Source organism: Oenanthe melanoleuca, chromosome 1 (genome assembly GCF_029582105.1).
Source record: "Oenanthe melanoleuca isolate GR-GAL-2019-014 chromosome 1, OMel1.0, whole genome shotgun sequence".
NCBI lineage: Eukaryota > Metazoa > Chordata > Aves > Passeriformes > Muscicapidae > Oenanthe > Oenanthe melanoleuca.
In genome coordinates, this window is record NC_079333.1 from 44316661 (window position 1) to 44335516 (window position 18856).

Genomic DNA, 18856 nt, shown 5'->3' on the forward strand with positions numbered 1-18856 from the left:
CATACTCCTTTGTATGTGCATCATTTCTTCTTCTCCTCAGTTACCAGAACATCCCTCAAAGGCGTGCCTGAATAGGTGACCCAAACCAATACTTGAACTTCCTCCAGCTAGCAACAAAATTACACAGTGCAGCGTCCTTTGAGAGGTTGTCGAGTCTTTGTGGAAATATTCCTTGCCATCCCTGGGAAGCAGAGCGCTGCTTGCACTGCCCACAGTGCGCCATCCCACCAGCAGAAGGCTCCCTATCCCACCGAGTGCGGCGGGAGCATCCTCCCGGGCGGCGGGAGAGGAGCGGAGAGGAGAGGGAGAGGGAGAGGGAGAGGGAGAGGGAGAGGGAGAGGGAGAGGGAGAGGGAGAGGGAGAGGGAGAGGGAGAGGGAGAGGGAGAGGGAGAGGGAGAGGGAGAGGGAGAGGGAGAGGGAGAGGGTTGCGCAAGGCGAGGAGCGGGGGGCGAGCGCGGAGAGCGAGGAGGCTGCAGCCACACACGGGGAGCAGAAGGAGCACTCCATGGGGCGCTCCATGGGGCACTCCATCGGGCACTCCATGGGGCACTCCATGGAGCACTCCATGGGGCACTCCATCGCTCCCAGCCCGGCTATCCAGTGCCCACCATCCGCTGATTGTTTTTGTTTCAACGCTTAAGGCAACAGGGTCTAGAGTATTACCTCTTTTTACTTTTGCCTTTTAAATGAATTCTCGGCTACTCGGTGTGCAAATATTTGCATGCGTGCGCCAGTTACAGGCTCGTATCGCTTTCATCTGCACATGTGGAGTGCCCAAAGTATGGGATGTGCGAGGGTGGGAACTTCAGTGACATCTTCAATACGGCTGATGATCCTAAAATCCATCCTGCTTGATAGTTGTATGTTTTTTTAACAGCTGGGGTACAGAGGGCTGAATTGATCTCTGTGCCAAAAGCTAACAGCCTCAGATGGCAGAATATGAAATTCGGTAGGACATTCCTTCTGCCTTTCCTCTGCACTGCAAGAGAGAAAGTCACAGCAGCCCTGAGGATTCCCCTGCTCGCCAGGACTACACAAGACCCTCCAGCAATCCTCGGGACCAGCAGCACAGAGAATGTCTCTCTATATGCTTTCATGCCCCAAAAGCCTCCCTCTGCGGAAGCGCAGTGGTGACCACTTCAAATCTAGCTAAAAAATGCCTTTTCACTGAAAAACACTTCAGTGAGTTACTTATGGCTAAAAAATGCCTTTACACTGAAAACCACTTCTATGAGTTACTTAGGGCAGCTTCACAGCTCATTTACGTAAAGGAATCATGAGCCACAGATGAATCAGGCTCAAATAAAATGGTTTGCAAAAGGCCACACAGTAAGCAGCAGGGAGGACGTGAGCCAGGACCGAGAGCATGCTCTATTGTGCTTGATTTTGCCAATGCAAAAACCCAATGCCAGCCTGCAAAATACACCATTTTCTCTGCTCCAAATCTCGACAAAGAGACGAACAAAAGTAGTTTTCTCTCACGTCTAGCAAACCGACCTTCATGTCTGACTTTCACAACTTTATGGAAGACTGTAACTTCCTTTTGCAGACAAAATTACAATGCATCTTTTAAAGAAAACTTTATTAACTACAGTATTCTCCCTCCTCGGGAGGAAACGTAAATGTAGTGAAGACTTTGAAGTGAGCCTCGGGTTTGTTACAATGGGCTAACCTGATTAGAAATCATGCAAACTCTTGCTGCTCTTTAGCTGCATTCCCCCACAGGCTGTATTACAGCTCTCTAACCAGTCCCACAGCATTGAATGATGTCATGGGATCTGCAGCTCAGCGAGATGAAAGGGATAAAGCGGAACCCGCTGGCACTGGGGAAAGCTTCCAACACACAATCCACAACACAGCTTGGGAACTCAAAAGCTACAGATCCAGCCACTCAACCCCGAGCATTTCAGAATCGTGTGCGTTCTCCCAGCACAAGGAGCGAGTGCAGAGCACTGAAAGGCAGGATTTGAGCACAACTACCTGCTGGAAAAGGAGCTCTTTTTCCTCGCCAAAGCACTGCCTTTGATGTACGGCAACTGATCACTGATCAGATTACAGGCATTTGGTCTCAGTGCTCGTCTGCCTTTGATCTGCATGGTTAATTTTATTTTCCCGGATTTGGAGTTTCGTCTGGGCTTGTGCCGACATACTTTTTTTTTCTTTTCTTTTTTTTTTTTTTTTTTTTTCCCCTTTGGAGGTAAAAGCATTTAATACAGAAACTCCGGCAGTGTGAAATTAAGCTGCAGAAACTCTGGCACTGGGAAACTTCATCAGATAACAGGTACTGAATTTCGGGGGTTTTTTTCAGTTTTGTGTTGCAAGATTTTAAGAAATTATAAAGTTCACATAACCAATAATACTGCACATCATTGTGTGTACAGAGTTCAAAAGATTGTTTGTAATTTATGCAATATTTTGTTTGCAGCTCTTGGGCAGAATTATATTGAGAACAGACTGTCTGGAATAATAGATAGAAAAGTGAACCAAATATAGTATTTTTCAATTGTTTGGGGGTATGTAAGATTTTGGGTTGCACTGCTCATTCATACCATCTATAGGTTTGTAAATTTATATTTGAATACATGCATTACATGACTAAGGGGAGCACTTATTTTCTAAGGAAAGACCAATACTTTGTTTGCTCTCAGTGTGTTTATTAAACTATGTCTTTTTAAACAACACTTTTAAGCCTAATAGTTCCATACTTGTGATGTAAAAATGTCTCCACTTCCAGAAGTTATTAGAATTAAATTTATAAACATAACAGCCTTATTCACAAAAGGAAATGGTTTTATTTTAAGATTGAAGAGATTGTAGTTCAGCTGTACCACATGAAATCTTGAAGTAAAAGTAATATTTTAACCTAAAGATAGGAGTTTCCTCTAAGGCATTTTAATAAGTATATTAAAGAAATCTGAGATTTGTCTAGAGCCAACAGCTAGTTTTGCTGAATTTTGTAGAAGTTTTGCTGCATATAAGTGATGCCATTTCCATTCACATTGTTTTGAATGCTGTTTCTCAAACTCATATTTATGAAAAGTATTGTGTTGAAAAAATTTTAAGACATCTACTCCAGAAATTCATTATAAGGGAACAATCTTTTGAAGGATTATTCACACATTTGCAGCTTTTAAGGGCCAGATACTTGTGTGAGTTTGGGCCAAATCCATGAGTGTTCTGTGCCTGCAGCTGGAGTCAGATTGTTAAAATAGGACTCAAACTCTTTCTGTAGTATTTAAATATAATTTAGATTTTCAGAAGAACTTAGAACCCATAATTGGGACCAGACTTGCAAACATTCCAGACACTGAGGTCTTTGAAGATCTAGTCTTAATGGTGGCTAGCAATACTGACTTATATACTCTTAAGTCTTAATTTAAGTGTTTAGAAATATGTTTAAATATGTTTATTAACAAATTGCAACTAAAACTCAGCATAAATTATAGCTGTTAAGCATCATTTGAAAACTATTCTTTGAGAGGTCTACCAGGCCACAGTACCTTCAAGATGCTCCTATTTCAGTATACACCATAGTGCAACATGCAAACCCAAATTTTAACAGTCTGCTTGCATCTGAGTAAGATCAAGATAAATGTAGTTAGCTTTCATTAGTCAGTCTGCAAAATTTGTTTCTTCTAATTAAAACTATATTTGTATATATAAAACTTCAATTTACTGAATATCAAGAGATAATAGGCCAGACACAGATTAACTAGACCTGACTTGGTATCATTTTGTTTTCTATGCCACCAATTAATTCACATTCTTACTTAACAAGTCAATTATACTATAAGGAAAGTAATTAGCACTGTATGAATAATATGTGCATAGCTGTCAAGGAAGAATGTCATTTAAAGCCAAAGCAAAATTTAACATTTCTCCCTAGGTAACAATGATGTACTAAAACATGTTCCTGTAACCCTGAAAAGATGGCTTTATTTATTAACTCTGTGCTTCATTGATGAGCTTCTTGGCCTTTCCAGTCCCCTCTTGCTTGTTGCTTGTTTTCCAGTATGTACATTTATTTTCTGAGAAAAATAAATAAACCTTACCCCTGCTTGGTGTAAAGTAGCAAGAGAAGCAAATGTTGAGAAATAACACAAGGAGCCCTTCTCCTCAGAAGTCAAAACAGCTGTGCAAGTCTAATACAATGAAACTATCACTACAAGGATCTGACCTATCACACAAATGGTGAAGTTGCACACAGAAGGAGCTCCAGTTAATCAGATAGATTACACTGTTGAGTAGGATTTGCATAGATAATTATTTACAACATTTGGGCCCTGAAAATGCATTTAAAATACAAAGCTTTTTTTTCATTTTGTAAAAAGTCCCTAGGATTTTAGGTAATCTCCCCAGTTATTTAAACAAAGATGGGCGTCAACCCAATTAAACCGAAAAATATTTTTGCTTGCCTGTATGTAAATGAGGCTGAAATGAGAACGCACTTGAACACATTCAAGCATGGTGGGAAGAGGATTTTCAACATTTTTGTTGTTTTAAATAGCAGTTCTCTGACAGTTTAGCCTGTCATTGATCTGACTTTTAAAGATTAAATAGTAATAATTCTTGGCACTAGTAACTTTGCTTTTACTAAGAGCTGTATAAACATTAATTAATCCTCAGGCTTAAGCCTTCAGAAACAAAAAGTTCACAATGCTTTTTCAAGCATTTTCAAGCAAATCTGACTAGGAAACTCACAAGTATATGATTTATTTATAAAAATAGCTTGAGCAATTTCTGGTTATAAATGGAGCCATTTCCAAACAGTGTGCCTTAGATAACATCATAAACATATTTTAAGGTTTGTAATAGCTAAGATTATCAAAAGACATTGCACAGTTATACTGACATCAGTTTCCAACAGCTGTCATAACAAGAGCAGATCTATCTCACAGTTGACTGGGGGAACTGTGTTAGCATTTGAGATATGGAGATAACAACTTCCTATTGCTGTACAATTTCTGCTTCCACATCAGATATGTCACGCAACTTAGTCTTATCAAAGGGGTCAGCTGAAACTGCTTTCCAAATATTTCTTTTTTGCTTTCTCCATTGTAGTGAGAATCTTTGTACTAGTTCTAACAATTCACTTCTTCAATTTCCTGAGAAGCATCATGATTTAAAACAAAGTAAACAGTAAAATTTTCAACATCTTTCAATGATGAATGGAACTAATTCATCCATTTTACAATCAGAGGAAAGATTTTACATGCTACAACAAGGACTTCAACTTTTAAGCTTCAGTGTTGCAGACAGCACGTTGCTCTGAGTTCATTAGCATAGTTACCCACTCTCTGATGAAAGTCTTAATGCTTTTTTATATGGTAATCCTGAGTGTTTAGTCAACACCTCAAGAACTCTGGGATATTTTAATACCTTTGTCTAACCATACTACTTTAAGACAAGTATCTGAAACATACATGATGATTCTACTAAGAAAAACTCACGCAGTAGTTTCACTGGTGGCTCCAGAAAGCAGATAATCTACAAAAGATGGTCTGTAAATAGTGAGGCTGTGTACAATGCTCAGTGCTGTGCAGCAGCTGCTGTTCACAACAGATGCGCTGCTGCGGCGCCGCAGTGTGCCATTCCTCACTGACATTCCAGCCGCTTGCTGAGCTCCTCCTGGCAAGGATCCTGAAGCAAAGCTCTTCTTTGAAGGCCCTTCAGAAGATAATTGCATGAAAACCCCTGTACATTCTGAGTTGTTCGGGTTTTGTAATTGAAAACAACTAGTTTCACAGCAATCATTTCTCTCTTTGAGCACAACTTGCTGGATTTCAATAAGCACTCCTTGTTTTTAGAGAAGCCCATGTGGCTGGTGATCTTCAAAATTTTGTCTGTGAGGAGTTCCAAAAATTCTGTTTATTTGAAAACGCTTTACCTCCCAGTATAAGCATTTGTTCATCTTTTTCAGAGTCTAACCCAGTTCCTTGTGTGTCCATACAGTTGTCTAGACTGTAAGTGGATCATTAACCTTTTCATTAGAAGTAAAACTAAAGACCTGAAATCCCTGCAGCAGCAGTTCTTTTACCAAGGTGTCCAAGACTGGTTTCACCAATGTTAGAGCATCACTAACTTCAGAACAGCTCCTAATTTGTGTCACAGTAAGTAGCAGTAACACCCAACCTAGCGATGGTGAAAAATTTACTATCTGTGAAGGGCTGGATTTCTCCATTTCTCCGTGGATACTTGCATTTGGTATCGACACTGTGCTTACAGCTGGGTAACTAATTACCTGCAAATGGATGAACTATTTCAGGCTCTGAGCTAGCAGGGAAAAAAAAGCTGCTCAAGTACTTTGGGAAGGAGTGCTTGCAGAAAGGAGAATTTGCAGTGTGTTGTAGGAAAGCCTCTGTCATGGTTTTTGTGCGGGAGAGGTGGAAAGGGCTTTCCTGAGTTCCAAGGACTCATTCTACAGAGGTCAAGGGCCAGTTCCTTCAGAACAGCCCAGTAACCATAAGCCTGAGCTCCCTCTGAGGCGGATCAGCAGTGCCAAGGCTGCAGTCCCAAAGCTGGGCAGGGTCTGGAGGCAAGGCTGGGCACAGGAATGCCCTGCTAGCGCCTCACTTGTGATTGACCCTGGCTTCACACTATTGGTATGAGGCACACAGTCCCACTCATGCCCTCGGAGCGTGGACACACAGCACCATCCATCCATCCATCCATCCATCCATCCATCCATCCATCCACTCACCCATCCATCCATCCATCCATCCATCCATCCATCCACCCATCCCTCCATCCATCCATCCCTCCATCCATCCACCCATCCCTCCATCCATCCATCCATCCATCCATCCATCCACCCATCCCTCCATCCATCCATCCCTCCATCCATCCACCCATCCCTCCATCCATCCATCCATCCATCCCTCCATCCATCCATCCATCCATCCATCCATCCATCCATCCATCCACCCACCCATCCCTCCATCCATCCATCCATCCCTCCATCCATCCCTCCATCCACCCATCCATCCATCCATCCATCCATCCATCCATCCACCCATCCATCCATCCATCCACCCATCCATCCATCCATCCATCCACCCACCCACCCATCCATCCATCCATCCATCCATCCATCCATCCATCCATCCATCCACCCATCCCTCCATCCATCCATCCACCCACCCATCCATCCATCCACCCACCCATCCCTCCATCCATCCACCCATCCATCCATCCACCCATCCATCCATCCATCCACCCATCCATCCATCCATCCATCCACCCACCCATCCATCCATCCATCCATCCATCCATCCATCCATCCATCCATCCATCCATCCATCCACCCATCCCTCCATCCATCCATCCACCCACCCATCCATCCATCCACCCACCCATCCCTCCATCCACCCACCCATCCATCCCTCCATCCATCCATCCCTCCATCCATCCCTCCCTCCATCCTGCCATTGGCTGCCCTGCGGTGACGCTCCGGGGCGGGCGGTGTTGCCGCGGTGACGGGGCGGGCAGGAGGCGGCGGGGGCGGCGCGGGGCGGGCGCTGCGGTGCGGCCGAGCCGCGTTGTGCAGGTGGGTGCGGAGCGCGGTGGCCGCGGGGCTCCGCGGGCTGGCCGGGCACCGGGGCGCGGTGGGCGAGGGAGGGATGGCGCAGCTCCGCGGGCAGGGGCAGGGGCAGGGGCAGGGCTGCCGGGCCGCTCCCGAGCCGCCCCCGGGTGCGCGGAGCTGCGGCGCGTCCTGCGGGTCTCGGCAGCCCCGGAGCGGCTGCTCCCCGCCCCGGAGCGCGGCCGACAAAAAGCCCTTGAGAGCTGGGCTTTCGTGTTCACCAGCGCTTCTCCTGTCTGCTGCATAAGTAAGCTGCTCTTTGCTTCAAACGATTTTAGAGCTGGAGTTGAAGGAATAGGAGCTCCTAACTTTTTGTTTTGGCTGGTAAGAGGTTTAAAAGCCCCAGTTACAGTTGGGTTTATTGAAAAGATTTTGATTGTTCGACTTATTTTCCTGATGTCTGTCCCCGTTTAATCTGACCTTGGACTGAAAGCTTTAACTGATGCTCATGAGAAAGCATTTACCACCTTTATATTTACAACTACTTTAGATGGATGCTTTTACTAAGTTTATAAAGTGGTCCAGTGGCATTTAACATGAGTAAGTGGCAAATTGATTCAATCTGTAGGTAGGTTTCTTAACTGCTGCATAATCTCTTTCGAGCACACCTTCACCAGGTGTAAAGCAAGTTACTTAGGTATGATACCTGGGAGCTTGTTACCATAAGAGAAAAGGGGTTGGGGTTTTGGGTGGGTTTTTGTTGTTGTTGTTGTTGTTGGTTGGTTTGTTGGGGTTTTTTGTTTGTTTCTTTTAGACTTAGAAGTAAGCTTCTTTATTAGTTTACTAGTAAGATGCTTAAAATGTCAGTTATGGAGGCAATAAGTCACTTCTTCTTACTTTCAACAGCTTGCAATCCTAATAAAACAGAGTGGTGTGAATGAAAGTAACTTATGTCTGTGGTTTTTAAGACATTGCATGCCATCCAAAACTGCTCAAGGGTGACTGGATAAATGTTGCATATTGGCATTTCACCATTGCAAGGTGTATTAACTGTATTCACCAACCCAATGTTTTATAATTCATGATCCCTAAAAATTAAATTGAAAAACAGCTATTAGTATATTTTGGTGTAAATGAAGCACGAATTTGAGATGGGTGAGATGTATTAAGCAGAAGGAGCAACTTTTTTTTTTTTTTTTTACCACAGTTTTGATGTTGTATGTGTAGGCTCATCAACTTTGGTGAGAGTGGGAGTTCTTGTGCGAGTCACAGGCTCTGATCTTCTAAAAAGCTTTGTTTATATGTAAGAAAAATGTTGCCACATTGCACCTTTGTTACAATATTTCACTCTAATGTCTAGTTAATGATAAGCTGGGTATGTTGAAGAACACAATGATAAACTGCTTTATCACCATTATTCCTGTAAAGACAAGTACTTCAATTAACATAACTTGAAGTGTGTGGTGCTCAGAAGGACCACAGGTATTTCCTGGCTGTATCTTGTGGTCCTCTCTTCTCATCTCCCTCAGCCCCTAAAATACATCTAAGTGTTTTTGATCACCAGCAAGGTTCTAACTTTAATCTGCTACCGTTGTCTTTACAAAATTAGAAATAACTCCATAGCTCCCTAATGCCGTACAATTTCATATATGACAGGTTCATAAAATACAGATCTTTTCAACGAGTGATGGATCTTATTATTTTAATGTGATGAACATGCCCTAGCTGACAGTATGGAGATTTTTCCCCCACGTTTCTCAGAAAAGTTGGAGAAAATGCGGTCAGACAAGACCTCATTTACTTCACAAAGGGGAAGACTACAAGGGTTGTGGGCAGGGTGTAAAGCGAAGGTGCTCTAGACCTGTGAGACAGAAATAACGATGTGCAGCCCTGTGGTGGAAGTTCTTGTCCCTAACTTGCTCCCTTTCTTTGTCTTTGTCATTGCAGCAGTGTGAGTACTTTCCCTTCTCTCATTTCGTGCCCCTGGGGCACTGACTCTGCTGAAGCCATCTGCCACTCCTTGTTTTATTGCCTGCAGTTGACAGCTGCGGGTGGGAAGTAGGTGGTTAGAAAGGAGCTGAGACCCTATTTGCTGGATACCAGAGACCTCTGTTGGCAAGATAAGATGATTATATTTCCATCCCTCTTTCTTACCCAGAACTTCTCAGAGTGCTCTGCCAGTGTTACAGACCGTGTGAAAAGCGGTCGTCAAGTAAAAATATCACATCAAATATGGGAAATTTCCAACACCTGGTTGTGAATTAACTGGGAATTCACAACTTCAAGTTAAGTGAATGCGAACTCCTCACCATTTCTAAAGTTTCCCTTGGAAGATGGATGATATTGACTTCAAAGTTTTGGTGCTTCGTGTCTGAGAGATCTGCCAGTGAGCCATAATTTAGTGATGCTACTTTGATTCTTGAGGTGGTGTGTCTTTCAGGGTGGAACTTTAAGTTTTTTTGGAGAGAAAAAAGGAATATTTTTCTGACTTTGAAACAAAATGATGAGTACTATTCAAGCAAGCTGGTAAATGTAAGAGTAAATTTTAGAGGGCAATGGATTCTAGAATCCTAAAGGCTGGAAGTTCTTACTTCCACCATGTTTCTAATTTATTTTTTATATTACCCTCTTTTTGCATATGTATAGTGGGCCCCAAATGACCTTAAATTATGCAACCACATTTTCTAATGCAAGTTCTCTATCCTGAGTTCAGTACATTACCAGTAGTGATTGCTTTTCCCTGAGTATTTTAGGCAAGCATATTACTGTTAACCTAATAAGGTGTATTTGGAATGATTTAGTGACCTCAAAAAACTCTGTCCACAGGTTTCTTTCTTCTAATAAAATCGAGTATAACTGAACTTGGCATTTTAAATATCAGTATCTGGACTAGAGCAAATAGTCTTTAAAGGTATGGAACCACTGTTTACTCACACATGTTTTAGAGGGCAAAATCTTCTAATAACTTCTTACTTGAAAGCATGAGGTGAATGGCTGGTGTCCAACAGACATCAGTATAATGCCCCTTGATATGAGAGAAGAAATTTGCCCAATGGCAACCTATTATTAAGTGCTGCAGTCTCTGCTTTTTAAGCAGGACTTTTGACCAAACTGGAGATTGAAACAGGAAACATGCAGCTGACACAGTTACCTCTCCTTTGGGACTTGCATTCAAAACAGTGAGTTATCAGTGTACCCTAATCATTAAGGTGCCTTTCAATTACTTTAATCAAAATGTTGTAATGAAAGAAAAATTTATTTGTCCTCATAACAATGGTTGTGTCTTGTACAGTAGGTAATTTCTTCCTCACACATTAGTCTGTATATAGCCTTTGGTGTTGTTTGGGTAGGAGTGGTGACAATGGGTACAGTGATGGCATGGCAGAGTACCACAGATATTCATACACATCTGCTGAAATTACTTAAGTGTGTTTTGGTGCTACTGAAGTGCTCTGAAGTTTAAGGTCCATAGATCTGCAAGCTTCTTATGGAATCTTTGTTGATTATAGGAGACATGTTATACAGAAGATATCTCATATCCTAGGCCTAAAGCCATAAGATCTCATGAAATTTGTAATGATCAGTCAAAAAGCTGAAGCTTGTTTAAGTGTAGGATAAATTGGAGAAGTCCTTGATAGTTGGATGCCAGCTGTAAAACACTTGGTTTTGAAAATTTACTCTGGGTTGTGGAACTCCTGGTGATCAGACTTGCTGAGAGCATTATAAAGGCAGTAGACTTTCTTTTAAATGGAGAATATTTCAGAGCTGCAATCAAATTGCACACCTAAGTGAACAAAATATGTTGTGGTTCTGGATGGTTTACCATGTGTTTTTTATGTTCTAAAAGTCTTTGAGGTACTTGCTATAAGAAGACTGTCTTATAATAGGGGAACTTCAAAACCAAAATACAAGATGTCAGCATGGCCAGCAGAGTTTTTAATATTGCTTTTTGTTCTGCATTGGCATTTGATTTTTATTCCATTTGTGACTCCAGACTACTAAAAGATGAAAATACGTAATTAGCTTTTTTTCAGTATTGATTTTGGTAAGTTGTATCAATATTAAAAATTCAAGTTATTGGAGAAAAGGCATAGGGTTAATATACCTGAATTACATTAAGCTAATATATTTCTATTGAAAATAATTAGTTTGCAGGGCAGTTAATTGGGCTGTTCTTAATTTTCTTTGTTTTTTCCATGCTTCAGGTGACTTGCACAGAAAAAAATAGTCTTCTTAGATTATGTTACAGCTCCATATTTTGGATTACTAGGCTTAGTACAGCTCACTGGTATTTTTTGCATTGAAAACTTTATGTGAAACTTGACACAAAAGTATACAATTATTACACTCTTCAGTTTATTTTTTGTATTTTTTGTACACGTCTATTTTCAGAAGCAAAAGTAAACATTGAAACTTAAAACTTACTTTTAACCTTAGGAAGAATCTTGGTTTTGAACTTTTGGTGGTATTCTACAGATGGTCCTAACTACATTAGAACTCTACTATGATTTAGCTATTTTTTAATTATTAAGGAATATATATGATTTGGAGTAATCACTTGACATTCAAATCTAAGAAATTCAATTATATTTACGACTTTATTCCCTTGAATACTTCTGTAAAGTTTTATCTCCTATAGCAATTAAGAAAGCACATTAAATATTTATTTTTTCCACTAAACAGTATTACACGAAATCAAAAAGTTGATGGGGATTTTTTTTCCCAAATCCCATTAATTTCAGCATGATTCTTTGAATCAATATTTAATTGGTTTATTTCACTTAACTCTTAGACTTTTAGGTTTGGTGTCTTCTCTGAATCAAGTGAAGTCCAGCTTGTTTTACAGGGCTGCATTTCTGTAATGCAGCATAAAGTTGTTTATTGTATTACAATTCTTAGTTATTTTTAAATTTCTTCACATATTACTCTTGAATTTCTGTAGCATTCCAAAGGAAATTAACAGCAAAATTGAACAGGATCAAAATTAAGACTTTCTTGATCCTTATTTCAAGGTTACTGAGGTGCAAAGTCTCACAGTTTGTCTCTTATCTAATCTGGTTTTACTTAGAAGATATTCAGTTACTTTTTGGCAAGAATATATAATGTATAGTGTGTGTATTTGCTCATTTTATATGTTTCAAAAAGCAGAGGGTAAACATTTCTTGAAATTTCCAAGTTCCCTTAACTGTGTTTTTACTGTTTGCTCTTTGCTATTACTAGAAATTGTTTTGGTTTTGCATACCTATTTTTTTTCAGCATTAGAATTGTTGGCTTCTCATGATTTCATAACTTTTAAAATCTGTTGACTCTCCTTTTCAATTTTTCTAGTTGTTCAACAGTACTTTTTGCATGAAGCTGTGTTTTGGTCCTCCAGAATTATTTCTGAGATTTTTTAATTTAATGTTTCTTGCCTTAATTTTTTCCCCTCAGACTAAAAAAAGAAACCTATGTCAAATGCTATATCTGTATGTATTCATATTCCTTGAGACTATGTCTTCTTTTTTACCCATGTTGACATGCATTTAATCTGGTAATTGTCATTGGCCCGTAGACCATTACCATCACAAAGTGAGAAATAACCATAAAAATGTCATTTTGGCTTTTCCATGGAGTGCTGTCTGCCACATCTTTACCTGCTCTGTTCTTTTTAGCAGGCTTTGCTCTTTTTACACTTCAAAATAGAGTTTATCTTCAAAAATGTCAACAGTGACACTGAAGTATACATTCTTATTGATTAGAATTCATTAACTAGGGTATTCATGCAGTAAAATCTGGAATTGTGTATTAATTATGTTCGTTCTGGTTGTATATTTTTGAAAGCCTATTATTCTTGCATGCTGAAAAGCATTTTGCAATTATTCCTAATGTTTTTCTCTGTTATTTTCTTTTTGTTTTGGGTTCCATCCTTTCATTTGTCAGTCTCTACTCTTAAATGATAAGAACTACATGGCATATTTGAAGAAATTTATTTTTGTCTGTTGATCATGTACTTAGCTGAGAGTTTAACAAGCAAGAAACATGTTAGGGATGTTAGATTAACAAATTCTAGACTGATTGGCATCTCTTCTTGTAAGATTTAAAATTACAGAAACTTTGTGTTTGTCTTGTCTTCAAAAGCCATATGATTTTTAAAGCATATGCTTGTTGTTTAGCAGCTTCCAGAAATCCATGTGAAAATGTTAATGACATTGACAGATTGTTTAAATTGCAGGTCACATATCCATCGTGCTTCATGACACTTGGCATGTCAAAATGCAATGCAAATATAATGATTTTTTCTTTTTTCCCCCCTTTTATATTTTTTCCAGGGAGAAAGGCTTAATCACAAGAAATGGATGCTAAAGGATTACAAGGAGATGATAAACTGAAGGTGCTTGTCATTTTCCTAGCATATTTGGTAAGTTAAAGATTAATATTTTTTCTCCCATGTTGAAAAATTGTACTAAGCACAGAAACTGTCTTTTGTTTTACACATTACAGCTGACACCAAAGGTCTTCAGATGCTGCATGCAGACAATTGCTTACACATTTTATTGATTTGCACTTAAGCTTGGTCCACTGGTTCATATAATTTTTGGCTGCTCCACACACACAGTTACAAAATTTTACCTTGTGTGAGCCTCTTCATGGACAAAGGAGTGGACTAGGACAGAAAACAGAGGTGAATATAGTGCTGTGGAGGTGATACTGCATCACTTCAGAGGTGGCCATCTCTTACTGCAGTGTGCTGTATACAGAGTTTAGGTGTTTGGAATATTCAGTTTATGGACAGAATGTAGCATAGCACACATTGCCTGCTCAGTGTACTTGGCTCTGGCTTGCTGTAGAACTAAGGGTAATTAATAATTCAGAAAGTTATTTTTAAGATAAAAACATGGACTTATTTCTCAGATTTATTTTGATTAATTTACCCTTTTTTTGGTTTTGTTGTTGGTTTTTGTGTTTTAGGTGAGTAAGGTAATTTGTGAGACTGGAGACTGCAGAGAACAAGAATTTAGGGACCAGACTGGAAATTGTGTCCTCTGCAAACAATGTGGGCCTGGAATGGAACTCTCAAAGGTAAGGAAATCATTATTTCTTGAATTTACTTAATTTCTGATAAGTGCATTTGTGTATGTGATCTAAAATAATGGATATCTCTACTTAACGTGAAAATATTTACTGTTTTTCAAGAACCATGTTATCTGTTTCATTTTATATAAAATGCTCAGTTCAGAAAATTATGATGCCACTAATAAAGTAGGCAGTACCATCTGGATGGGCTCTCAAATTATTTTTTTAAAGGTGAGTTAGTGCAACAAAGGAGGGAAGAAACTACAAAGGGGGAAAAAAACCTAATTCTTATCTTTATGCCATGTAATGTAATTGAAAAAGTTGAGGCCAGAAAAATACATGATAATATTTAGAAAGCACATAAGTTTTTGTTAATATAATGGAGAAAGAAAGACTATTGTGAATCTTATGTAATTGTACTTTGCTTTTATAACAATTGCATCTCTTGGAAAAGAAAATCCCCATAAAAGTTTTTTAATTACTAGGTTTTTAGGACTGTGGAAATGAATCAGTGGAGATGAATGCTGGCTGGGATTATGGGCTGGGATTCAGTAGAACTAGAAAGTTCACTTGGCAAAATTTTCAACAGTGTTCCAAGTCTGAATGCAAGTCATGAGGGGGATCTTAGTTGTTTTCAGTTCAGAGAATGCAGGTGCTGTGCATGAACAGGGATGGAGAACAGTGAAGGAAGACAGCTGAAAGAAGAAGTAGGCAGGGATATGTTGGGATTCACTAACTCAGTTATTGAAGAGGAAAGAGAACAAAATGAGTTATGGGTTTTGGGAGACTGGATGTCTTGAGGGAGCAAGTGTGTCCTGCCAGAGACATGAGGATGGTAAGGCAAAAAAGGGTGCAGGGTGGTGTCAGGAAGGGTGAGCAGACCTATCCAGACTCATGTGTAAAACTCTTTCTTCAGTGTCCAGCTCCAAACCCACATCTTGCCCATTGCTGGAGTGTGATCTGTGACCCTGACACAGTGTGCACCAGATCCATACCTGAGAGGTGGGGCCAAAAAGAGCATGGCCTTTGCAGAAGGGCAAACTGTGCCTTGTGCTTCTACTGGTAGTGTAAAAAGGATGGTGAAGGTGGAATTTAGGGTGTTTAGGGGAATTGGAAATGTTTCTTTGGAAAAATCATTAACATAAACCATTAGTAAGTTTGGTATTCACACCAGACTGTTCAAACTGCAGGGGAAAAAGAAGCTTTCAGTTTATGGTTCTATAGTTCCTATGATGTTCAGCTCTGAAAAAAGCACAACTTAAGCATTGTGGCTTGTGTGTGATTTGAAGGGATTTACTGAAGTTGAGTGACACATTTTCTCTATCTCTTGACCCCCTGTGGTGAGTGGTCAGTGCATTAACAGAAATGTTTAGTTTCACACTTTAGTTGGAGTCCCTTTGTGTGTTGGGCACTATTAGTTAAGGTTTAGTCACACAAGCAATGCTGTTAAAGCAGGGATTTGTACATGACTTAGGACATGGATGTGGTTTAGTTTGGATTTTTTCAGATTGGCCTTAAATTAGGTTCTAGGGGGTGTTTAATTTGTAAAAACACTTGTAAACATGGCACTTCATAACAGTGGGCCAGTACTATGTGCATTTATATAGCCAAAAATATACTTATCTAGCTGGCAAATAAAACCCAAAAACTAATAAAACTAAGGCCCTCAGTAATTACATTCTATTTAATAAAGAAACACTAAACTAAAACAGCAAGGTTATAGTTTGCAATAGTACACTATTCAAGTTATGGTTTTGTTTCACCAATTTTTGTTTACAATCTGATAGTCCCTATTATTAGGACTAGTTTGATGTTTTTGAAAATATGAATGCTTGATTCATTTCACTTTGTAAGCAATTACTTCTCACAGACAGTAATAGACTTTCAAAAATATTTTTTCTTCTATGCTAGAAATGAAATAACAGATTTTGCTCAAACCTAAACAAGTGGAATCATCATTTCCTCCATAAATAGAGGTACCATTTTCTGTGAATCATAGTGAAGGATGTGATGCTGTGGCTGTAACTGAAATGTGGTTGAAAGTAGTCATGTAGAACTACAGCTTGAAGCAACAAATACATGAAGTCAAAGGTCAGAACTCAAAGGGAAGAGGCGTTTAATGATACACTTGGAGTAATTTGCAGCCCAGGAGAAGTTTTGTTTGCTTGATTTTTTTTTTTTTTTTTTTACATATGGGAAGGCAATGATATAGTAATGCTATAGTTTAATAACAGCTTCTTAACACTAAATAAGGTGTCAGTTTTGCTATTAAATATTTAGTGCTCATGGATAAAACTAAATACATGAGCATGATGGTGTGTGTAAGTGTAGAGTAAAATACACTGTTAGTGATGGGGGTTTTTGTTCAGTTCCCCCTGAGGGTTTTAAGCAATTGACAGATAGGTTTCTTTCTTGTTTGTAACAAAACACATCAGCCTATACTGTTGAATGCAAAAGCCCAGCTTTTATCATCTTGTGAGTGAGAAATTACTTTATCTCAGTTACAACCTAAATACATAGTTTTCCTTCTTTTCATGACTGACTGTACAGAAATACAGGGCAAAAACCCAGCTGTGAGCATTTCACCTTTCTAAATTAGGGAAATGTTGTTGCCCTTTCCTTAAATTCATGAATTTATGCATAAGACACTAACATAAATCAACTTGCCCATGGTAATGCAGGAATCTTTTGGTAAAGCAGAGTAGACAGAGACTGTAGAGTGGAACAGAAACTTTCTCTTCACAAGGCACCATATGGACAGGATAAAGGGTGATGGGCACAAATTGTACCAGGAGAGTTTCTTTTTTACAGTGAGAACATTGATTCCCTGGAGCAATCTCCTCAGAGTCCCCATCACTGGGAGCTTTTAGGATGCAACTGGACAGGGTGCTAGATCAGCTCAGTCTCTGGCCCATGGAAGTTTGAATCAGATGTTCTTTCAAGGTTCCTTCTAACCTGCCTGCTCTGTGTTTCCATGGTGAGTGTTTTAATTTTGGTTGCAAACCAGTGCTCAGTCTATTGGATTGACCTTCTTGTACAGGTAAACTTCAGAAACTAAACCCTTGATAGCATGAAAAAAACCAAAACCAGCAAAAAACCCAGCCTTATTTCATGTAACTAATCTAGACCATTCTTTTCAGCTTTTGATGTCACAGTTAAATATGGCTCTTTTTCAAAAATGTTTTCAAAGTCACTTTTTCTTCCTTTAAGTAAGAAAGAAAATAGTACCACTCTCAGCTTTTCCTGTCTGATTGCCTATATACTGTTCTAACAACAATGCTGCAGTGTTACATTAGTTAGCTTAGAACTAAAATCCATTGATCACTTATATTAACTTTATTTTTTATTAAGGACTTCTAACATTGCATCAGAAGAAAGGAAGCTTTATGATTGTGTCAATAGAATTGATGGGGAAGAGAGTGAAAGCTGCTTCTCATGTTTTTTTGCTTCTATTTGTTAATTTTTTTTTAAAATCTCTGTATAGCCTTTTTTCATAAGCATGTGTCTTTAGAATGTTTGTGAAGCCTTTGAATCACTGAATTAACTTAGTTTTCAGTGTGTGCAGTCTTTGTTTCAGGCTGGTTTTTTTTGTTTGGAGGTTTTTTTGGTTTTTTTCTTTTTTTTTTGTTAAACAGTGCTTTCTTCTGGGTAGGAGACTGAAATGGTTGTGTTGAATCAGAAGGAAGTGTTTGCCTCATGTGGCTCAGCATCATTGCATTTCTCATTCATTTAGAGGATAGCAGAGCTCATGTAGTTAAGCACAAATCATTTAGTATGTTTCATTCTTTAGGTGGCTTCAGTTTGCCAGTGCCTGAATAGTCATTGGTTTGGCTTGATAGTAGCAGCCTTTCATCCTATCTTATATACGTTTCTGAAATAAATCAATCCTTACATATTATTGAAATTTATGCAAATCACAATTAATGCAGGAAAAAAAGAAACCTGTGATGTAGTTTGTGTTTCAGCCTTTTTCTTAAAAATGTTCAAGTACAGAAATAAGAATCCTCCCAATCCTTTCAGGATCATTTTTTTGAAGTTATCAGCTGAGCCACTACACTGAGGACAATATATTACAAGGAAGGAATAGAAAGGAATGCCAAGGTGAAGGAATAGAAAGAAAGGAATCACCAAGAGGTGAGAGTGCCTGAAGCCAGCCCTGCCATCAAGTGAGCCATGATAAATCCTGTCACTGAGAGCCAGCTGCTGTACAGAGAGGCAGCCTGGTGCTGCTGAGGTGTCACAGCTTGCTTCCTTCTACCAGGCATATGGTGGAGAAAGAGGAG

At 39.5% G+C, this 18856-nt stretch overlaps 1 protein-coding gene across 4 annotated transcripts in view; it reads left to right on the top strand.

The window, feature by feature from the left end:
• The first annotated feature begins 1821 nt into the window (after positions 1-1821).
• TNFRSF19 (TNF receptor superfamily member 19) overlaps positions 1822-18856 on the top strand; it is a 55741-nt gene continuing 38706 nt past the window's right edge. Inside the window, exons 1-3 of one of the 4 annotated variants that reach the window (XM_056498960.1) lie at positions 1822-2282; positions 13829-13917; positions 14469-14579. In XM_056498960.1, the coding sequence (XP_056354935.1) occupies positions 13852-13917; positions 14469-14579 (177 nt within the window). In that variant the 5' untranslated portion in view covers positions 1822-2282; positions 13829-13851. Of the gene's footprint in view, positions 2283-7487; positions 7548-7669; positions 7905-10329; positions 10432-13828; positions 13918-14468; positions 14580-18856 lie in introns of those variants that run through there. The other 3 variants (XM_056498987.1, XM_056498969.1, XM_056498978.1) reach the window with 3 other exon arrangements.